This window comes from Aythya fuligula, chromosome 3, assembly GCF_009819795.1.
Source record: "Aythya fuligula isolate bAytFul2 chromosome 3, bAytFul2.pri, whole genome shotgun sequence".
Classification (NCBI taxonomy): Eukaryota; Metazoa; Chordata; class Aves; order Anseriformes; family Anatidae; genus Aythya; species Aythya fuligula.
In genome coordinates this window covers 7,703,300-7,728,348 of record NC_045561.1, presented here as the reverse complement: position 1 = coordinate 7,728,348, position 25,049 = coordinate 7,703,300, and the positions used below count along the sequence as shown (strand labels likewise).

Below are 25,049 nucleotides of genomic sequence, written 5' to 3'. Positions count from 1 at the left end.
AGATTTGATGGTTCATGAAAGCTTGGTCTTGTACTGGATTAATGGCAAAGATAACACTGAAAATTCCCATGGCGGTTTTAAAATGGAAGCTTGAAAATTCATTATTCAAACCAGAACGGAAAACACCAGACTCAAGCAAGAGAAAAGTACTTAAAGCACAAGTAGTGATTAACTATGCTCACCACTTCCCAAGCACTTTACACCCTTTCTTATCTTTGGAAGGAAATAACCCAAAACTCTGAATTAGAAAAACTTTCTATGCCACTACCTTCTTGTGCTTCTGCTACTTTTTTTTTTTTTTTTTACCTATAAGCAATAGATATCTAAACATCTCAAAGTTGAAATTTAGAACACAGTGTGATTTTAGCATGAGTCACAAGTTTTCATTACATTAATAGCAGATCAAATACTATTCACAGAAGAGGAGACAGCAAAAGATGGTCAGCCTAAGTCATGGAACACTCCAACTTCAGACTGCTCTATAAGACCTAGTAAGCCTCCCTGAAGCCCCCTGCCAAAACTGACATTAGATAAACTGCATGAACATTGTTCTTCAGGCAAATCAATATAATATGGATCACAATTTTTCACTGTATTTTGCCATTGCACAGACAGCTGAAGAGCAAAGAAACTATTTTTTTGCATAGAAAAAATAGTGATTCAACAGTCTGAGATACACTTAGCAGAACTAGAAATTAAGCTCAGCTGTTGAGCTTTTGAAACCTATTAATTTTGATGAATATCTCCGAAACTTGTTTAATTTCTCTATTCCTATTCTCTTTATCCTCTTTAGTTTTTAATTCTCGGTGGCATTATTCATTAATGATCTTTAGAAATGTATTTGGGACAGCAAATTGTAGGCTTTTAAGGTGTCGCTGTCAAAACCACAGACGCTCCCCGAGGTCCTCACCCGTAGCAGGCAAAGACACAAACAAGGTTTCACGTCTCAAAAGTTATGTCTGGGAAGTTGACTGCTTGTCAACGACCAGAAGTCCTTCTCTCAGATTCTAGTGAACGTACAGACACTACGATTCGTTTGTTACATGCTTTGTGTGTCTTCAGTATCACTCCAGATTCAAACTACGATTCTCAAAAACAGTTACTAGCACTTTGAATTTTGCTTTATATATTCAAACTTCTATTTTTTTTTTAAATAACTTGTGGAGAAATACAGTGATTCCAAGAAAATGAATCATGGCACAATATACCAGTAATCAAAAAGGCAAAGAAGAACTACACTGAATAAATAAAAATTGGAAATTACATTTGAGTACAAAACCATTTGTTCTTGGAGCAAAGAAGATACAATAAAGAAAAATTGAGTGTCAAGATAAAAAAAAAAAAAAAAAAAAAAGTCTCAATATTTAGTTCCCTCTGTAATGTAATTAACATAAAGATGGCCACATAAGTAAAAAATCAAGCAAATCTGGGTCACTTTTAGAATGTATTCATTCTTCCCAATTTAAAGCACTTTGTAGAAAGACATGATCAAGCTGCTATAGATGGTCTTTCTTGCTGTTTTACAGATATTAGCAGAAAAGCCAAAAAATCTCCTACTTTTTAAAGTGGCTTTTCTATTGTTAATTTAAGACATATGCTAGAAAAAAAAACTTCTATCAGAAGCTGGAAAACTTTTAAAGTTAGCTGAATCAAGTCTAAGTATTCTTTTTTTGGTTATTAATTTGAAATGAGATTCCTATAGTTTTAAATGTGAAAAGAATGGCATGATTTAAAATGCCTTGAGCCATAAAATTAACCAAGTTCTTGCACTTAAGCCCAAGTAGACCATAGTCACACATTTGTAATAAATTGCAATTTAAACTTGAATATACAATTGCAACAAGCATTTCATATATTTCTTTTCAATTATTTTCTTTTACATGAATTAGTATACTACAGCTAATGTACAGACACTGTAAAAGGCTTTGCTGGCCACAAGAACTTCAGAGCAAACCTACTCATCAGCCCCCTTCAATTTGCCCACAGCTATTCCTATGATTCAAATTACTCCATTAATGCAAATTGTCAAAAACAATAAGAACCAACTTCAAGCTTTTCTGTAGGGAAAACTTTAAGTCTTACCACATTCCTTCTCAAGAGGAGAAGCCTTATTCGGAAGTGATACAAGATGGTCATTACAACAGATGTCCAAATTACAGGAAGATAACAAAAGTACCATGCTTAATAAACAGGTACGTCTAATCTGACCCAACGCTATGAGAGATACTGTCAATGAAGTGCCACTCGCTTTGCACAAGAATTATTGCTATGTGCTATGGCATTGCTCATCAACTGCAGCCACATCGCTGTGAAGCAGGAATGCAGCCAATCATACTATAATAGATAATAAAACAGGAAAACACGGTTGACTAAAATACAAACACAAGACTTAAGAAGTTGTGAAGAGTTTTACCACCCAAATCAAAATCTTTTATTCTACAATTTCCAAGACATCAAATGTATTTTATATTTTACACACTTTCATTGCATTAACCAAATGCTGGTTAAGTATGTGTTTTGATTTCTTCAAGTAAATGAAGCAAATAAGCAATTTTCTTCATAGGAGACGTGTCCTTTAATCTTTACTTCAGAAAATTGTCTACTTCGAATACAATGTCCTAACCTGAACTTGGGTTGCAGACCTAAACTTATACTCAATTGCTAAAGTTATTTAGGCTATAAGGCACGCTATGGTCAAAGTCATTGCAACTAGAAGGTTTTTTGTTTGTTTGTTTTGTGTTCCCTAAGCTGTGTTAATTTATTTTCTTCAGTGGAGTACAGAATGAGAAAAGTACTCAAAGCACGTGTTTTATGATTTTTTTTTTAAAACAGGATTTAAAAATAATTTGGAACTGGAGCTTTAAGCACACAAGACAAATTTGTAGGCCTACAATAGAGAAATATTGAATAGAGAAATGCTCTACCTATACTTGCAGAACTACAGTCATGAAAATCCCAGCTCTGCAAGTGCATATCTCCTTTTTTACTTTATATATTCTCCCTATCGTACTGCCTTAAATATATAAACAAGTGTTTCTGCAAACCAACTTCCATCCTTCAGTGACTATCTACCATGGAAGCTTCATTACCAGTTCACAAGATTCAAAAGCTATGAATTCCATGCTAAACACTCAACATTTATAAAATTAAATGTATTAATTTAGCATTTTCTGGAGCAAACTGCCACTCTATTGTCATTTCAAATATTTTTAAAAAAAGGATTAATTCAATAGCTGTGTGTGAGATAAAAGTGTGATCAAGTACAGTTTTAACTTTAGTTCTCATAAAAACACATCAGATGAGCAGGAAGGTGGCTTGTATAAGAATAGCAAAATTGGAGCAAAGACAGAAGTTGGCTACTGCAGTGAACAGCATGCCAAGAGACCAGGCCTTCCTGCACTAACTTGGTAAGGAGTAAACAAAACCGTGGTACTGGGTTGGTACAGAGATGAGTAAAAGTCACTGGCTTAGAGTGACCGGTCGTCAGCAATTTGAACACAGTATTAAAACAGGGAATGTTTTAAAAGTTTGTGCTGTGCAAAGCAAAGAAGATGGGAAGTGTTATCTTCTTCCCACAGATGGAGACACACCATTACTTCTCCAGCAGTGCACAAAATCTAAGACAACCCCAGAACCTATAGGCTATCCTCATTTGCAGCACGCTGACCAATATACTACTGCGCAACAATGAAAATGAGATTACATTGATTTTCTTGTTGCAGCTAGCCATCATACAGAGCTGTAGCAATAGAAATTGAGCCAAAACAGAGTTTCAAATCAATACATTACTGTGATTTAGTGTTTTCAGATGAGTTACTGAAAACTTCTCTCTCCTCTCTCCTTTCTTTAAGCATAAACCAGAGCCAATTCCTATTCTTCAACACCATTTTATGATAAACTGCAGACCGAACGTTCTTTTGGAAATAAGAAAAAACATCTGAAACAAGAACACATCCCTTCTTCTCACCTCCAAACACAAATAATAAACGAAGACACAAACACATGGTCACTTGTAAAACCATCACGATGGTTCACAATCTCCCCACACACACCACTTCTGCTGGAGGTTGCTTTCCGCAGTCATCAGAAATGAATTGTGTGACTGCTCCTTCATCCATTCCAACTGATTTCATCCGCAACTTCAGCTAAACCATCTCAGTGCAAAACCAGCAACAATACAGAATGCGCCTCCAATTTACTCTACTAAGTTGTGGGGAATCAGCTTCTAAATAGTGGCCGTAAAATCAGTTGCCTATAGTAATATTACATCTTTCCACACAACAATAAATTCAGTGAGACTGTTACTCCTCCCTTAAAATCAGTCTCTAAGCCAAATTAAATGCACACCAAACAGTACGTTCTTTAAAACAGAGAATGCATTATTTTTCAATTAGAGCATTTGTTTTGAAAGGAGAATTCAAACATATTTAATATTTTTTAAAACAAAGATTTTTCTGGATGTGCACACGTTTTACTGGAGATTGCACTAAAGAGTGTACTTTAACACAGCCGTACAGGGCAAATGACTAGGTCTAATTAAGCAAGATTCTAGACAGCTGAATGATGTGCATCCATTAATGAGTTTCTGAATACGCTGGCACAAAAATAGCATTGTACTTTATTTGTAAATAGAAAACTAGTATTATATTTTATTTCTAAATAGAACCCATGCAATGTACACATAAAGCGATTTGATTATTCTCAAAAATACTATGACTTCAAACATTAGGAACATATTTCATTAATTCAGTTCTAAAAATCACTCTGTTAAAAGCCAAGCCATTGAGAAAAAGAAAGAATAGTGCAGACATAAAAACAACACTATAGGTAACGGTATTTTTCATATACATTGTATTAAATTATATTTAAATAAAAAGAGAAAATTTGCAAATAAAGACCTTCAATACATATTAAAGCCATAAAGGTTTCGTATTAGAAGAAAAAAGTAATCTGGCTCCCAGGCTTCTACATCATTTTGCTCTCTCTGTACTCTTAAAAGAGTGATAGATCTTGCTATAAAACTAAAAATTCTGTAAAAAATAAAATAAAACATGCCCACTAGTCAATTCTTGTTTTTTTATTGCAATCAAGTGTAATTGCTGTCTTTGATCTAATAGCTTGCTAATGACAAAGCTATAAAAACCCAGGGCTTTTAACAATACCAGTTTAAGTCTCATGAAACTCATTGTTCCTTCCCATTTACACTGACATAACATGGAAGAATTTGGTAAGAAAAATCCCAAGCAAAACTGGAAGTACAGTGTCAACTAATAATGTTAGCGCTGACTTGCCACACCAGAGGGAAGGTGTAGAAAACCAAACAAAGAACATCACTCAATATTTTGGGTTTAAATCTCACCTCCCCCGATCACAAGATTGTCTTACAAAACGTGTTTCCCTCTTTCAAAGCTCAACTAGTCTGTTCATGCTATTTAACACATGGAAAGCATTACCAAGTTTTTATTTATATATTTTGTACCTTATTAATCTGTAATAACGGTCTCTTTAAAATAAGCAAACAGATCTTCACAGCAGCTCCACCATTCACTGATCCCTTCAAGTTCTGCAAGAACAACCATAGCTGAACACCGAGACCCATTTCAGCCTCCAACAGGGACAGAGCACAGAGATTTCACAAGTGTTAAATACTGGCCTCAACATTCAGCCTTGTTCTGGAGGAACTACCGCTATAAATAAAGGACATTTTTTCTTCTACGTCTCCTGTAAATTAATCTGCTCCCAAGATGAAGAGGACTTACTCCAAAGCATACGATCAATACGAGCATTTCTGATCCTGTGCTTTTTTCCCCATTTGTAGCTACTGGACAGATCCAGTCTAGCACAGATCTTCTTAACAGTAGAAGTGTTTTATTTACACTTTACCAGCTGAAGGACTAACCAGCTGTTCATCAGATGTCTGACATTCATACTCTTACACAGCAGAGAAACCATTACCAGCTTGACTGTTTACATCAGCTTTCAAAGCCTTCAGAACTTTGGTCTAAAAGCTGGCCGTGGCGCGGGGTAACAAATTAAGCGCCACAGCATCCCCCAGCTAAACACTTCTGCATCTTGTGCTATAACGTGAGTGAAACTCAGATTTTCTCAGGCCAACAGTCCATAGTTCACCTACGGCACTGCACTTTGTCAGCATTTGTACAGCACGCCTTTAAAACAAAGCTGTTCACCACTCTGCTTCTGCTATGTATCATACTAACCTTCAAGCTAACAATTTAAATAAACATTAGAGGAATACTTTAGCACTAAATGAAACCTGCTTTTAATTTCATGCACTATTATTTGTACAATGTTTAAGCACAAGCTGTTTGAAACCAGAGATTTTCATATTTTATGATAAGTAAGTTGTTTAAAACTTCTGTTTGGAATTTTTAAAGAAGCTGCAAGGAAAAAGGACCTGTACCTTCATGCTTCACAAGTAAAAGTTTTAGAAATTAAATAACTGAGGATACAACTGTCCAAAAAAATCTCAATTGATAAATTGAAATAATCTCCTTGATAAGAAGAAGCGCAACCTGGGCCTGGACAAACCCTTGTGTAACATCACTGTGTCATGTTAGTTTTTCAGGTGTTTTTTTATTGTTTGTTTTTGTACAGAGAGAGGTAGGACAGAGAGAGACCTGTCCTATTATCCCATACAAACTTCTGAAATCTCAAACTTGCAGTGGACGAAACATTTTACACGAAACTTCAGGATCACTTCATTCTCTTCTCAGCATCGTGGAGAAGGCATAATTACGCTTCCATTGCATGCTTCCTCTGCTATCAAACCCCAAGGGATACTACAAAGCTCAGAGTGATGCAGCATCTCAGTATATAGCAAAAATAACCCTGTGTAACAACAGTCACTGGCAACTGTGGCATGAGGCTTTTTTCCACCAACAAGTACAGCTCATCATGGAGAAATTTATGCTCTGTGATTCCTAACTGTCCAAACTCCTTCCCCAAGAGAGGTATTCAGCAAAAAATTTCTAAAAGATAAAGTTGCAGTGTTATTATTCTGTTAAAACCTTTTTGCAGACATTGCTCATTTATGGATGGAAGTACAGCTTAAAGATTCAAGAACAGATGAACACTTTTCTGCTAAGGAAAGAACAAATATCAGATTCCACCTATGTCTTTCAGCTCATTATTTTCTAATAGTTTATAAGAAACTTTGAAGCAGAATTCGTAACACTGCCATTGTTAAAAGCCTGGATTTCCCGCCAGTGAGATGACACAAACATTTACTCTAAGTCTACATTCCACAAACTTGGCCACATTTGAAAGGAATGATGAGTAACAAAATCCTCTGTTCTTCTGTATGGAAGGTATTTGTGTTTACAGAACACCATTCTTCGACGGCGAACCAAGCCTTTAGCATTCTTCTACAGCAGATATCAAGCCCAGTCAACTTACAGAAAGTTGAAATTCAATTTCTCCCACCTCCAGCTCAACCATCAATTGTGCATTATCCACACTTGGTTGGCTCTGAGCAAGGATGAGAGAAGCACATCTGCCATTAGTTTGTTCATCACCTGCTGTTTAAACAGCACTCACTGTTTAAGCCAGGCATTCCCTTGCTGGAACAATTCCCAGGGCTCTGTGGAGATTTGAAGAGTTCTGTAAACAGGAAGCACCAATCTGATGGCAACTGCCAAAATCAGCTGTTCCTCCCTCCAATACAAGTAACATACATTTTGACTTTTGACAAAACATTCCAGCTCTGCTTTGTTAAAGCTATTAATTTTTTTTGGCCTTGGTCCATTGTAATTCTGGCAAAAGTTTGACATGACCACAAAATAGGACTTTAAGAAAGACTATCAAGGAAAGAATCCATGCCATTAGCAAGTAGGCTATTAAGCTGTTTCAACCTATTGTTTTACAGTGGTAAGAAATCCTGCATCATACCATGCATCTTGAGATAACGAATAACACATTAACCTCTATAAAAATTTACAGAAATAAATAGAAAATACAACCACCCTATTTCGTACAAACCTAAAGTTTGACATACAGTGCATTTTTTCAGCTCTTACATTATATTAGCAAGACGTAACTTTGCATTCCATCTTCAGAACTGCCAAGTTCCTCAAAATTCCACTACTGGCTACAAACTTGGTACGATGTTACATGTAAACAACAAGATGTATCTGGACTTTGAGGTTTTCTCAGCCTCTTCATTCATAGGAGAGCTGAGGACAAACTACTTTTTACCCTTTGTAACCAAGGCACAGAAGCACTTCACTGACACAAAAAGATGGCTGCATCCCTTTTTTTTTTTTTCCTTTTTTTTTTTTTCCTTTTTTTTTTTCCAAAAAAAAAAAGTTTCACTTTAATGCTGCCCCAAAGCACCAATGAGAAGGTAATACACATCCCTGCTGTTGGATAACAAAAACTTGCAGTGATAAGTTTCTGAAAATACAAGTAAGACCTATCACTAATTAAGGTATGAAATTACAAAAAGGAACTACAAAACTTTTTTTTCAAGTTTGCCAAGAAAAGCATGAATTTGATACTGCCTTTCATACTTTTCACTTTTCCCTGTTCTGTTGTTTTTAGTCTGTTTTCCCAAGGCAGTTAGATATCACACTGTTAGCCTGGTATCTCTGTCTGTCCAGCTCCTCTTTCTCTGTAATTTATAGTCTCAGGTATAATAAAAAACTTAGCTATATTTAATATGTTTTTAAGTCCAATACAAACATTTTCAGCAAAGAAAACAATTCATATGTCACATAGTAGCCAGTTAACATTTAAAACAAAAACATCTGCTATGCAAACTGGTGGCAAAATATACCAAAACCAAAGGGAAAAAAAGAAGAGTTAAAGAAGCTGGTTGATCACATTAAAATATCTTTACCAGGACAAACAGTAAGAGAACTGCACTTTTGTTAGCAAGTACCTCAACTAAAAATTTCCTGAACTTTTTTTTTATTGTTATTATTTTATCTTTTATCAGCCAGTTTCTATGAAGTACTATTAAAGAACTATTCAGGCAGTAGCTGTTGAGTGTGTACATGCATCTGTGTGTGTTAACATGAAATCAAACAAGCATATATACTATTTATGTTTTCTTTTGGTATTCCCACAACAAACTGCACAATAATTTTAGAAAGTAGGGAGACTGAAGACCTGATTTTCCTGAAGTTAGGTCACTTCATACAGAACCTGCAGAGTGACATTACAAATTAGTGATGCTATCACATGCATGCTTCCTAAAGACTTCTTGGATAATTAAATCCCTGACTTTGTGCACTGGAATAATTTAATACAAAAAGTTACATTTGTTCTGCTTCAGTTATAATCTCTTTGGGGAAAATACTAGGATTATTCTGTTCTGCATTTTTACAGCACCTAGAACTGACTGCAACACAGCAGTATATTATTAAGTGAAGTCTTCTAATATGGAGGTAGCTTCTCCTCAAAAAGTCAAATGTAATGCTGTCAGAAGCAGAATTCAATAAGGATTCCATGTTATCAACAGAAATAATGGAATTGCAATACAATTCTTACTGAGACCAGGGGCAATAGTTCCTGGGTCCCAAAGAGGTATCTGTATGTCACTCTTCGTTTTAATTAAAATACCATAAAAAAAAAAGTTTACAACACAGTGCATGAGAAGTGCTATGTTTTGCAGAAGAAATTTTCGAAGTCAAAACTGTAGATACTAAAGCTTCAAAAATTTCAAGGTGTATAAAGACAATGCAAATCAACATGTATGCCAGAATTCCCATTGAAGTCTATGCTATCTTCATAAGTTCAAGCTCATATAGATATTTTAAAGCTTCACGTTCATATTTTCGTTATAACGTGACGGAAGAAAACAAGATCTGCATTCACATATACTTAATCCTCTCATATAAAGAAAAAAATGTGTTTACCCCCCAGTAGTCTTGAATGTAGTCTACATCACTTTTTCAAGAAATCAGTTTCATAATGTAAATAGCAAACCAGAAGCTGTCTGTCCAAGAAATTAAATTAGAAAAGGCAGTGGTTTTGAGGTCTGCTATATTTAAAAGGGTTAATGAGATGAATAATTTTTATAAATGCTGCTAAACCACCAATTCTAAAGCATGCAATTGTATGCTACAGCCAATGATTCAGACAGGAAATTCTTCCTTCAAACTTCTCCGGGTATTCTATGACTCACATATCAATTGAGATATTTCCAAGGGTTTTCCTTTAGATTTTTTCCTCTGTAGTTTGATTTAACATTCTTTAGATGTAATACAACACTAAATTTGAAGCCAACTGCAACACAGGGTTTCAACAGAAATTGTAAAAATAAGCATCTTAAGTTTATTTAATAGGGTTAATTGTATTTTAAACAATGCTATGAAATGCTTAGGCAATTAGCACCAGATACTTACCAATGAACTTGTTTTGCATAGTCTCGAGGAGAGCTTGGTGGGCATCTTCCGTTTGCAAAGCACACGAACATTCTCTGGCCAGTATGGTTCGGACAAGGTGCTCTCCACAACCTAAGGAAACATAAAGATTAGGAGTAGTCAAAATATATGTAGCGCTATGAAAGTACTCTGCCATTAACACCACAGGCAAAAAAAAAAAAAAGCTGCATGTGAGAGTATCTAACATTTTTTTAATTATTATTTTTTAAAAGGATGACACTGAGTCACCAGAAAGTTCAATTATGCCAGCAGTTTCTCTCACAACCTTACTGAAATTTTAACTGCACAAAGTCATAAACCAAAGAGGGTTAAATAGAGAATAAACAGTAAGATTGCCTCTGACTTGTCATCTTTATCCAGATCCTGCAATTCTCTCTCAATTCACCTACTAGTCATTCTCACAGGAATACTTGGATACAGCTCATTATATACAACAAATATTTTTAACAGTTTAATCTTACAAAGATGACATCTTTAAACCAAAATCATCTTTGGTGAATGCCACAGTTAATTCCTCTGCATGATGTAGTCCATCTGATTCAGCCTTTTGTCAACAAAGGAATAAGTGAGTTTACCTACAACTATGTTACTTTGACATGGTGTCTGCTTATGGGACTATGAATAAAAATTACCGTAACTGTCAAAGGCTTGTCTTTAAGAAACTAAAAAACGCCAGCCAGCAACCGTTTACTCCCTCAGTACTTTCTGTATGAAACTTGCCAACGAGGAAGATGAATTGGTCATTAGTGCTACTCTGTAGGAACGCTTTCACACCCGCTGCTTTTCTGCCATCCTCTTTTCCATTCCTGTAACGTTCTTTGGGACATAGAGCTGTGGTCAAAGAGTGCAGTACATATTTATTGGATGAAAGTATTCTTGGAGAGGAAAACACATTGGTGATACCTTCTAGATACATAAGAAAGTCATTCTGCTGCTGTGCCTCCCATTTGTTGACATTTTTTCCCTTGGTGCCAAGGAAGCAGATGAACCAGCTAGAAGAGGTCGTACCAAGCACCAGTTTAGCTCAGCAGTGTAATCCAGTGAAGAAAAAAGGAAAGCCACAACTAATTTAACAGCTGTGACACGACAATGGTTTTAATCATCCACATTTAGGTGACTGCAATTTGATCAGACCTGCAACTTCAGAGTGTGTACCAGGGCCTAAAACCTCATTGGACACCAGAATATATAAAGAGAAGCTGAATGAAGTCAATTCCCAAATATCCTTATATGTTTCTAGCTAATTTCTCATTAACCACAAGGTTGCAAGCACTGTGCTGGCTCCATACAACAATCAGCTATAATCCAGTTGGACTTACTAGCTTAGGTGCAGAGCTACTTAAATACACCTCTGCAGCTTCCAGAGGCAATTCAGGGCTGGAAAGCACCTAACTGCTTTCTCACAGCAGAGAGCTGGAGCTGGTAAGACATGAGGCCTAAGCTGTCTTCAGACAAAGGCAGCTCAGTCTCCACGGATAACATTCCCTTTTCTGGAAGCATGAACAAGCCCAGAACAGAGGAAACTGAGTGACTCTGGATGAAGCCAGCCTAGATCTGGCACAGAGAAAGAATAACTAAATCCAACCCAAACTGGCTGCAGTGCGGCCTGCTGCGTGCCTCATCTCCATGCTTCCCAAAGCTCTGCATTGGGAGCACTGGCTGGCGTGGGCACACGGCTGCACGAACACACACAGGCAGGGCTAGCGCCATGCCTTGGAGCTGCTCGCTGACTTGCTTCTTGTTCTTGCCACCGCTTTGAGCCCCAATTACCACAGCGACCTTCTCCAAGAATCTTTCTTTCCGATTACTCCTCACACAATTATACACTTCCCCTTCATGGCAAAATGAGTTTTCAAGTACCGTTTCTCAAAAACTGCTAATATATCAGAAAACAGAACAAAAATTTACTCCTTCACCGTCATTTCCAAGATTAAAAAAAGAACAACCAACCCCCCCCTCCCCCCCCCGGAGCACTAGGTAAGCATTAGAAATCTGAGAATAAGCCCAGGATCAGATGGCAGAAGAATTGTGTGTACTTGTCCCAAAATCTTACGATCTTCCATCATCAAACCTACACTTCAGTCTTCAGTTACGTGCTCCTTCAAATGGGCAGTATATCCTGATTGATACAATTCAATTAAACTGAATTGTTTGAAGTGGGGCACTCTGGCATTGCATCTACACATAACTGGCATAATGGAAAGGCCAAAAAAAAATCTTTGTATAGCAAACTGATTGAGTAAAAGCCAGGTATAAATTTAGAGGAAACTGAAAGACCTAAAATAGTACAATAACACAGCAAAGGGAGGCCGTTCTTGAGAGCACAAGAAAAAAGTGTTTTCACAGACACTGCCAAACTCTCAAGTTACTGAGAAAAGTGTCCTGGTTAGGACATTATCTTCAAGAGGATCACACAATACAGCATCCTTCAGCAGTTGCTTACAGGAAGGTCTGTCTGTTCCTTGCCTCATTACTTCCACGCTGGAAACCTTTCGACCACAATACAATTGAGAGTTATTTCATACTTATTCATTCAAGACAAAGTAATGCATAAAGAACATGCAAAAACTGCAACATGCATTTTGCCCATAGATCACAAATTGGACCTCATTTGTTTTTAAACAACAAGAATGTAATGATTATGAAATTCAGTTGTAATGAATAGGACTAAATAAGAATATGCTACAGCAAAAACTTAGCAAGTTGACTTTTTCTTGAACAAAACCTGTTAACAACTTTAAAGATAAATTTAATACACTACATGAGGTAAGAAGCATGGGGCTTACAATTGAATCAAGCAAATGAGAAACAAAAATAAGAATGAGCCTATGCATCTCCAAGTTGTAATAAAGCCAGATGTTACTACTTCAGAATTTAAGTAATCCCTAAATTGGCATCAAAAAGACAATAGCTATTTTTTAGCATGATGTATTATCTTATTTTCCCCCAAGAGAATCACTTTATTGAAGAATTCCCATAACATTGAGTCTTCTACAAAAAAAAATAATGAAGAGACACAAAACTTAATATAGGTTAAGAACAGCTGCAGCCCACTGATGTGATCCAGGAACAACCACAAGGAAAGCAGCCTTGCAATTCTACTAACACATCACACATCTCTACATCCCCACAGACAAACTGATTTCTTTTTGTCATATTTATATCAACCTACAAGGCAGTAAACTTACAGACCGCTGCTGGCAGCTTACGTAAAAATCTTTCAGCACATCACACGCCAGCAATCTGCAGGGACAGATAACTAATGAAAACAATCCCCCCGCCACCCTTTTTTAAAAGAGAAATTTGTTCCTTCAGTTTTTCAACTAGGAACATCTATTTTTGAACAAGAAAATAACCATGCAGTGTTTCACATGCCTCGACCAGATAGAGACTGGGAAAAATTAATTATAATTATTCCAATAGAATGGTATTTCCTATTATCTCAAGTAGAATCAAATACTAGGTTGTGCACTGTCTGTGGGTTTATCACACCTGTACGTCTCCACTGTCTCAAACCTGCAAAATAGTGCTGATAATACCAGGAATAGACACAAAATAAATGCATACAGAACTACAGTAATCTAAACCTGATTTATAACATACAATATAAAGTTGTGGGTTCAAATTTATAGTTTCATTCATTTGTAAACTAACCACCAGCATTAGCCAACTTGTGAAAAAGTTTTATTACCATGAACCAAGATAGCAACAAGTCAGAGCTACCGCAACGCATTTCCAAATCACGCATGAGCTAGTGAAAACTTTGGTCTGGTTCACTTGCTTAACTATCTCACGTTATGTTTAAATATGTCTTATTACACTTCACAGATTTTCACTAAACAATACTGAAATCAAACCAACAGGAAACTTGTTGTGATGAATTTTCAATTCTACATTAAAGTTGAAGTACGCTTGTTTTAGTAACTTTCCTGTAAACAGAGTCTGAATCATTTTATTATCCTCTCCCAGTTAAGATGATGACTTCTTTGGTAACCAGAAGCTCACGATATCTCAGAGACAAACGCTCTCCAACAAGACCAAAGCTTCCATAAGCCTTCATGAAAGAGTGAATCAAACGGAGATAGCTATCTGGAAAAATTTACTGGGTTAACTTAGTGCTTCTCAGTGAAGGAACTGTTTCATATAGTAAGTAAAGTATTTACCGAACAGTAATACTGTGCAAGCACCATGTGGCCTTTTTGTCTGTGGTTGCAGAAGCAATGGATATTCTATTTTGAGGAATAAATAAATCAAAAGGTAGATAAAGATTAGTATTTTTATGCAATTTTCTAGCCTCCTACATCAAGGGGAAGTAAATATGTTCAAAAACCAGATTCCTCAAGGCTCAAAAGGCACATAGCAGGAACAGGCTCCTATGACAAGGGAAGCAAAGAAGTATAGGGCACAACAGTCCCAGCTTTTATTTCACACTTAAACCAAATGGCTTGAGGAGATACAGAGTCTCAAATAAATAAATAAATAAAACCTGTCGAAACCTAACTGATCAAGTTACACCTTTTTAATGCAAAGTTCAGAAGTTTTCAGCCGTGTCTGAAAACCGCTTTAGCCCCGGAGACCATACAAAAAGCATCAGAACTGACTTTCAGAAATACAGGTCATCTTGGATCACATCAGAGAACAGTTTCTAATGCAGTGTTTCTTTCAAACTGTAAAGCTAACCAACAATGAAATATGACTTCCCTCCTCTGTGAGTATTTACACGTGCAGTTTCTGAGAATACCACTTTTCCTACTCAGACGCCCCTCGTTGAGTCATACAAGGTCTCCACAAGAACAATCTGAGAATCCACAGCCTCCTTTGTTTCCCATAGTGTTCTCTTTCGTCTGTTATAACTTAACATTTATGTATATATCAGTAGTTCTCTCCAGTTACTACGTCAGCCAAAAATAGCACAGAAAAACACAGAGCCCCCAAGATGCATTTTTCAAGCTCTGAGCACAGCAAGATGGTCCTTCCTGCACTCCCTGCCCCATGCACCAGATGTTGCTGATCAGTGAATCACAGATCAAGCAAACCAGAAGTACCTGTTACGTTGTACAGTGCTGTCCTGCAAGTGCGATGCATGCCATTTTGCAGGGGAATGAAAGACAGGAACCAATCATGGCAAGCTGTCAGTGTGCTGACACATGACAATAATTTTTCCATTGTCATCTGTAATTCTAACAGCAGGCAGATATTCTCTCTGCACAGCACAGGATGTCTTTGTTACAGAACGTCATGCACAAGACAAGAAATATCACAGAATCACAGAATTTCTAGGTTGGAAGAGACCTCAAGATCATCGAGTCCAACCTCTGACCTAACGCTAGCAGTCCCCACTAAACCATATCCCTAAGCTCTACATCTAAACGTCTTTTAAAGACCTCCAGGGATGGTGACTCCACCACTTCCCTGGGCAGCCTGTTCCAGTGCCTCACAACCCTTTCAGTGAAGAAGTTCTTCCTAACATCTAACCTAAAACTCCCCTGGCTCAACTTAAGCCCATTCCCCCTCGTCCTGTCACCAGGCACGTGGGAGAACAGACCAACCTCTCTACAGCCTCCTTTAATGTACTTATAAAGAGCGATAAGGTCACCCCTGAGCCTCCTCTTCTCCAGGCTGAACAAGCCCAGCTCCCTCAGCCGCTCCTCGTAGGCCTTGTTCTCCAGGCCCCTCACCAGCTTCATCGCCCTTCTCTGCACCCGCTCAAGCACCTCGATGTCCTTCTTGTAGCGAGGGGCCCAAAACTGAACACAGTACATATATATATGTATGTATAAAACTGAACACAGTACATATATTAGGATTGCATACCTTAGCAGGCATAAATGTGAATGGTACACCTTATTGACCCATTTAAAGATTTAAGGTTTTTTTTTTTTATTATTATTATAGTCTATAAAGGTACATAGAAATATATACCTTGATTCACAATTCTAATGTTTTGTCAGTGATACGCCAGGTCATATTATTAATGAGCAAAGCTTAGCAAAATTAGGTTTTCTGGGTGTATTAGCATAATTACTAGTCATCACGTGTTAGAGCCAAGCTAAGGCTTTTACACTTCAATTACTATTTAGCTGCATGCATTTAATGGTTTTTCAGCTGTAAGTCTTTTTGAATGTTTCATTCTGTTTAGCTTGTCAGTGAACTACCCCAATGTAATTCAACAACATACTGCTGGATAGGTACGTACTGCAGCACAGCAGCTGTGGACACAATCCAGGTTTGTGAATGTGTCAGTTGCTGAACTGAGAAAACAAACAAGTCAGTAACATGAAAGGTAGAGCTTACAATTCCTAATGATCTTCAACAGTTAATTGCTCTATTCTGTAGTAATTTACTAGCTAGCCTACAAAAAATTCACAACAACCAAATTACTAATTTTTAAGGTTGCCAGTATCTTTGATTTTCAGCTATTAAATGACATACTATTGAGTATTATCTTGAAGAAAAGGTTAGAAATCTGAGCTATAACAGTTAAAGGAGCATGGCTAACCTTTTGTACCAAACAATAACTAGTGCTCCAGCTAATTTGTAGGTTATACAAATGTAAACTTGTTGTAGACTTTGGTTATTAATTTCTGCTTCATGTAAGAAATGATGGATTAAATTATGTTTTTTTTTTTCTTTCTATTATTTTTTCTCAACATAGGGACTTCTCAAGTAGATTTCAATGCTTAAAATAACCACAACAAGAGGGGAAAGAACCCAGCACACTATAAGCTGAACATCCCATACAAAGCGTGCTCTGCATCTTATAATGTCCTACCAATGGAACCAAGATGGCAAACGAAAGGAAGGCCTTCTGCAAAGCAAAGGCCTCCGAGCAGCGTGTCAGAAAGAAATTGTTTTTCTGCTTCTTTTGATGGGAGATGCTTTCAAGTCAGGAAATTAGAAACAGGTGTGCCAGAGGGCACATACACATCCATGCACCACACTGAAAAACACGCGTTTTCAATTTTCAGACATGAAAGAGACTCCTGTTGAATGGAAGGAGAAATGAAAATCTAGCTTTCTTTCTGCAAGCCATAAGCAGAGAGCTTATGTAGCTTTGACAAGCTGCCTGAGCCCGTCTGGCGATTGAAATGTACAGTACCTCAACGCAAAGTGTTGGAGCTTGTTTTAAAGGAGCACAAAATGGAAACTTGCATTACTCATATTCACCTAAGAATGGAAAAATTAATCTGGTTTACTCCACTGCCAAAATATGACTCTTCCCTTTTCAGAAGTTAAAGATAGAAATTACAGGTTATCTGTATTTTATTATCTATTTCATAAAGCAGAGACTGAACCTGGCCCTGTCAAGTTGTTTCAGTTTTGATGTTATTATTTTTAGTAGTGCCAAAAAAACAAGTATCAGTTCACAAGTTACAAATTACCACTCCTGCTTTATTTCCTGAAGTAGTTTCTTAGTAATGTCTAATGGAAACACAGCGAAACCTGTATTATAGCAACCTCTGGTCTATTAACAGCATCTCTAGAAAAATATGACTAAAAACTTACAAGGCAATGATGTTAAAAAATAAAATACAGTAAAGTAAATTACTTGGCTTGCAAGATACTGGTACAGTTAGTTACCTGTTAAAATAAAAATTCAAGAACATTTCAGATTCTAAACTCTAATTCTGAAAAGACAGAAAATGCTACAGTCTAGCATAATGCACTACAGTACTAAATTAAAACCTCTTAATTTTTAGCTTTTTGCACTTTGTCAGCTGCTGCATCTTGCCTTCATACTAGCAAGATAAATTTTTTTAACTCACTTACCTGCTGCCAGGAAGAACACCTGCAAGCAAAATGCCATACAATTACTGAAGCATTGATCCTAGAGGGATCAATGGAGCACGTTCACGTAGACAGAAAACTCTTGGGTGATTTAACTTCAAAACTAGGAAATACCTACTAAGAAGATGCACACTGAATTTTCCCAAAAGGTTGTAACAGAAACTGTGGTTAAGTTTCAAAGACAACAAGAAATATCTAACATTGGGACAAACTTTATTTAACATTTATTTTCTAAGGAGCTCTATCATTCATCTTTAATTTTTTACCATGAGGAAAAAAAAAACAAACACACACTAAAACTAAAACTAAAAATCACTCCAAAGAGCAACTGATCAGGCTATTCTACAAATTTACAGATAGAAAAAAAAGGAAAAAAGAATAATTAAAAAAAAAGACTAAGTAGTTAAAAGTTGCAAAATTCTTGCAAAATTCATGAATACTTCACTTTCAATGAAAATTTTTCTGGAAAGTGCCAGATATCTTCAGGTATTAATAAACTGCTTTTTTCAATTATTATGAACAAGCATTTCAGATGCAGAAAAAGATAAAACAGAATGAAGAAAAAATGTAGTTCCATTAAACTGGATGCACATTTTATGTTTTATTTTACATTTAGTATATTTTGAAAGATGAAATTCAGTAAAACTGAAAAGGAAAGACACAAACTCATTTTTGCCTAGGCCTTCATCAGAAGGTTTGTTGTTACTGACCTCTTTGTGAAAATACTACACCAAACAACAAAGCTTTGGTCAGGTAAAACTTCCAAGGAGAGAAGCGAGTCAGTAGCTTCTAAAGTCATTAGCTACCTAAACACGTACGATCATTTGCTCCCGATGACAGAAAAATGCTTAAGACAAAAACAGAATTCAGGTGGATGCAGTCTCAATTTAATTTTCTATCTTTGCATCCAGGTCATGCCATTTGGGCCAGGCACGGCAGGCAGACCAGGACTAACACTTTTCAGAGGAGGCAGTGCTGTGCTGCCTGCCTGGCTGCTGCCCCAGGTTATTAACACGCTGCTCTGTGAGCAGTGGGCCTTCTGCAGGAGAGTACTACTTTTCAAAAGGCAGTGCAACTTCATTCTTAAGATATATTATTACATTAAGTCCAGTTAAAATTTCAAAGGGCAATAAGCACCCTATGGCTGTTGAATCCATCCAGTTCCGCTTCAAAAAATTAAAAAGAAAAAAAAAAAACAAAACACCTTTCTAAAGGTCATTCAAGGAAGCATTCTGATTATTTCCTGGACTGGACAACCCCCTCAGCTTTGAGCACCATGGTAGCATGTTTCATTGACTGTCTCGTAGCGCTACCACTTCCACAAATCATCTCTGCCTGTTGCTTCCTCCCTCTTCACATGGCCTTGCGGTGATAGTACATCAGTTCAGACACCACATGCTACAGCACTGAAGCCTCCAAAAGGCATCTGGAGACAAAGTCTGAACTCTTGACAGAAGCATTGACTTCAGAGGTAAATGCTGATCTGTCTGGAGACAGACCCTTCTTCTGCAGCCCTCAGTTCAACTGGCACAATGACATAACTCTTCTCCATACACAGCTGCTTCATCTGCAATGCATTAAATTACCTATTATTCCCCAAACCTTACAAGAGCAGACTGATTTTGAGAGACAACACACCTCTCTACAAAGGGATTAGCTGTACCACAATCACTATCTCACACGATGTAGCTTAAACAACCCATGCAAGATCCAAGATTTGCCCGTGAAATTACTGTGGGCCTTTGGCCAAAGGAGGGCACAGGTCAGGCAGACCGATCGCACCTGCCCCAATACTGGCAGCCACTCCTGCTCTCAGTGCATGGTACCTCAAAACCAAACATCGTAAGTCAATTTATGGGTATTAAAGCTTCTGTGAGAGGCATTTCCTCCACACACTTGCAGATGAATCTATGGTTCCTGTTGGAAATGAGGTTTCAAGTAACAATCTATGGTTCAGCAACTTCCATAAGCAGAAAGAAAGATGCTGGCTATGGCATAGCTCAACAACTGATTTACCAAGCACAAGCCACCTACTCTGCACAGGAGGCATTTCCCATTCCACATTACTTGCTCTGTTCTCCAGCAGAATCATCCATAAGGTACACGATGGACTTGAAAGGAGAACAAAACTGAACAAAAATAAAAGTTTGAGCAGGAAGAGACAGTGGAAGGAAGAGTGAATATGCTCATTTCTCACTGATGATAATTTTGAAAAGAAGAGAACATGGGCAGCTCTAACTTGTATGAACAGAGGTTTGGGAGGCCACAACTGATGAACTTATTTGTCAAGTAAATTCAATGTATCCAAGAGCAATTTCACAATCTTGAATTGTATTCGCGAAAACCAAGCCAAACCCAAAACTTAGGGAAAAAGGATTAGCTTTACATCATTACATGGCCCCATGGCTGTTGGGGCTGGCAAAGGTACACACACCAGCCAACTCAACCCACTGTGAAACAACTCTCCTAATTTCTTGTTTTATCAATCCGTACGGATATCAATCTGATGGGAGGGAATGAAGGTGAGTGAGCCAGACTTGTCTCAGGGGAGCCCAATGACAGGACAAGAGGCAACGGCCACAAATTAAGAGACATGAAATTCAATCTGAACACAAGCAAAATCTTTACTATGAGGGTGGTCAAACACTACAGCAGGTTGCCCAGAGAGCTCTGCGATCTCTGTCTGTGGATATAGTAAAAACCCAACTGGACACCAGTCCTGGCAACCTGTTCCAGCTGACCCTGCTTCAGCAAGGGCTGGACTACATGACCTCAGGTTCCTTCCTACCTAAGCAGTTCTGTAATACTTCACAATATAAAATGTGCTATTTTTCACTTTACTGAATGATGCATCAAAAGAAAAATATATCCAAATCACCTTTTGAAGTATGTTAACATAATCCCTAAAATGCATTTATGAGCACAGAGGCCACTCTCAGTGTCTATGAGAACTTCTACCAGACTAATCCTCACCTGCATCTCAGTTTGGGTCCAGAAACCTGACATCCTTGCTACTTTCTCAATAAAATGTAACTTCGGGCTCAATCCAATTATATTCATTAATATGCTTACTTCTTCTGAAATAATTCAATATATTTAAAAATTCTACTCTCCTCTTTCTTTAGGATTATAAACCATAATAAGGTCCCATTTAAATTCTCCTTAGAATTCTTCAACATTCATGTATCAAACATGTTCCTCAAATGGATTCTCCTAAATGTCAGAGACTTTTCAGCTTTGTGTTACAGAATTTCTGCATTTTCTTAATAACCAAGACCTTCAGTCTATCTTCAGAAATGAAGTACCAAAGGGCTTGGCTTGCTGGTTTCATTGGCTGCTCCATGCACACAAAGCACACCAGCCACGCATGAAGAATGGGTAGGGATGATTTCTACTAGCTGCTGTTGTAAAGATGTTAAAAAGTTCATAATTCTCCATTTATTTCCACTCAAAAATTCCACTTACATTTGTGTTTTCAAAGCCTCCTCCATTAGCTGTTACTGTAGATTTTATATCTAAGGCTCTGTATCTCCAAAAAAGAATTATTACTTTCCAACTTATCTCCCAGGAAAAACACAACCTACCTCTTCTTGGCACAGTTAGTAGACCAATATCCACAATCATCATGGATGTCCCAGCTGGGAGAGATTGAAGTCACACTTGATATTATTTTGAATGACAAAAATATGCACTATGTCTTTAATTCATATTGCATTCAGGAAAAAATAGGAAATGTTTTCTTAAAGTACAGCCAAAAGGCAGACAATTGTTTCTCCTGTGGTCAGATTTTGTTCACGAATATTTTCCTGCCAAGTAATACCCATCTTCCTGTGTTTATATTCATATACCAACAAAAAATATTTATTAAAGAGTTTCAAGTGACCTTCAGAGTGTGCCTTTGGCTTTTGGAGTGGCTGGGTGCTTAAAAGGGGAGGCTGTTCTATGTGTGCACATACAAGTGTGTGCATGTCTGTGTGTGCACAGGCACAAATGCACATGTGAGCTCTTAAAGGCAAAAACTGTGGTTTTATACCACTCCAAACCAAAAAAGGGTTTAGCTTCTACTTATCTTTATGCTAAATAAAGGCCATTGGCAATGCCTATCTTATTTAGCATGCTTTCACTCAATCTCTACCATCATTCTTGCATGGAATGGCTCTTGCATTCTGTTGTTAGGTGCCACAGTTAAGGTTGCACAGGTATCTTAGCTATGTCTGTAACAGCAACATTCTCTGAATTTCTTGAATTTTAATACTGGTTTTGAGATACTTACAGCATTCCTGTAATGTTTATCCTTAAGCTACCAGAAGTCCCTAAACCATGTTTTGTTCATTGTTGTTTTTTTTTTTTTTTTCAGAAAAAAAATGTAAATTGTAACATAATTCAAAGTTCCTGCTTTAAAATGTCTTCCCAAAAAATGATGCAGAACTCAGAAAGATTGTACTTGTTTAACATAGAAATTGAGTTTCAGACTAACAGCTACAAAACAGACCTTGAATTCAAGGCCCTTTACATTCAAAGTCATTCCTAAATCCCAAAGTCTCCCCATTCCTGTCATCATCTTTTGATTTCAGTTGTTCCACCCCCTGTTAAACTATATCCATACGAGTTTTACAATATCCTGTGTATTATAAACCATGAAGTATCTTTTGAAAAGTCAAAAAAAAAAAAGACTAAAGACTAAACAAGGCCAAGAGAGTGTTAGAGGTAAGAAAATACCATTCAACAAGTTGAAGTCATGCCCAAACAAGTTCAGAACCACCATCTTTGGCATATCCAATGTAAAATCATGATAAAAATGGCCCAAATATTTGAGAAACAACTTGCTAAAGGCATAACAACTAATACTAAATCCTTTTTGAACACATCAAAAGCAGGAAGCCAGCCAGCATCCACAGGGCCAACAGACAATCAAGATGTAAAAGCATGTCTTCAAAAAATACACGTCCATTAAAAAAAGCTACATGAATTTGGAAGTACTTTTAATGAAGTAGTCTTATGGCAACCCCTTTCTTCCCTTTTATGAGAAAAGCAGTGAAAGATACGTCTCAAGCTGAAGCTTCGAAAGAAGGATTTTAGAACAAAATTAATAAAAATCCGAGTACATAAACAACTGAATTATTAACTGTGGCATTTGAACTGACATTTCTTTTTCCAAGAAAGCTTCTACACAGTTCAGTCGTCACAGTAAGAAAAACATTCCCATCGAGGATTAAATGACTGAGCTTCCAAACACAAGTAAGAAATCTTTAGCAAGTCATTTGACCTATAAAAAAGAAAGGTATCTCCAGCTTGTAAAGCCCCAATGTCGCAGATCACTAGAAGGTTACAAAACAGAGTGGAGGTGCCAGTCCTAGTCCAGTACATTTCCTTGCAGACCTGCAGCCACCCTCTGTTCGAAACTGGACACCAAACTGTTCGGAGCTCTAGTTTGACCCAGTATGTCCATTCCTATGTTCCTGCCAATTCTGAATGGATTGTGACATACAAATGTTTGTATTCTGTATACTTTGAATTACTATTCCAGACTGCTTTCCCTACTCCTGAGATTTTCCCCACCTTGTTCAATCTTTTTCTTATCACAGCCTCCAAAATCCAAAGACATGGATCTTAAAATATTTTACAAACACTGGCTCTTAAAAATTGCTTGCAGAAAGCCAATGCCAAAAAATATCCCTTCTCAACATTGAATATAAAGGCCGATTCAACCACCTCTCAAGGCTCAAATTTTTATCCCTAACTATCACTGAAAAATAATCTCTGGCTATCTAGAAAACAAATTTGTTTACAAGATAAAACATTGAGCTTCTGAAAATGGAAAAAAGAATGGTATTGATTACAGAGGAGTTCGCACTTCCTGTAAACATTTCTATCTTCCGCTCTTTCTCTTGCTCTCTCTCTCACACACACAAACTTTAAAGGAAAGCCAGAAACAAGAGTTTAATTAAACACCACTAGTCTGAATTTCAAATCACCGAATAAACAGATGGCCATGCTTCATAGACCGCCAGCAGTCTATTTCAATTAACTGCAATTGGTATTAATATAACACGATGGAAGCTAGAAGACGTGAACCAAAGAAATACATTTATATATGTGTGTGTGTGCGGGTTATAAATAGTGTAACATTAAAGTATTTACCATTATATAAAATTAGTACCAGCATAAAAGAAAGGAGACTTCTGTTTAAGGCCATCATTAAACCCAGTCAATCTCCTTTAAGTGTATCAGGCTGTTTGTCTGTACTTATACAGACTTCGAATCCAGCTGACTTTGTAAAGAGCAGTTTTAACAAATTCAATAAAGGTGTCCTTCTCAGCTTTTCCACAATCTCCAATATTGGCCTTATGCTCACCACTTACTATGGTCACCAACTCTACAATATTTAAATATATTTGCTTACACAAGTAGGCATTTTTTTTAAACTAAAATCAATATGGTGTTTCTTGCGCAGAGATGTCTTCCAACACTTCTGCATTTAGTATCGTAGATTTTGCATCCTGACAAGTACTTTTTCTGTTTAATACTGCTCATACAACCAGGATCAATTGTAAGATGAAATTCAGTTCTTACAACAGCTTTTACTTTTTATTTTATTTTTTAATTTTACTTGCAACTCCTGCATAACTTCATCTTAAAACCTTTGTGTTCTAAATATTTACCTGGTATTTAATACAACACAATTATCTTTTCTGACACGTCAGAAATATCTTGGGTTACATTCTCCAGTCTTACGTAGTGTTATGAGCTATTACCCTAATTATCTACTCTTTTGTTATTTTTCTTTTGTTACTATTCCTCCTGTCCTGTTAAATTTAGTAGATCTGTTGTTAAACTTGTTTTTACAATTGTTGT

General features: G+C 37.0%; 1 protein-coding gene across 5 annotated transcripts in view; it reads right to left on the bottom strand.

The window, feature by feature from the left end:
• Positions 1-25,049, bottom strand: part of TASP1 (taspase 1) — an 80,596-nt gene that overhangs the window by 15,464 nt on the left and 40,083 nt on the right. For all 5 annotated transcript variants that reach the window (XM_032184905.1, XM_032184907.1, XM_032184908.1 and 2 more), the window contains exon 10: positions 10,368-10,478. In XM_032184905.1, the coding sequence (XP_032040796.1) occupies positions 10,368-10,478 (111 nt within the window). The remainder of the gene's footprint in view (positions 1-10,367; positions 10,479-25,049) is intronic.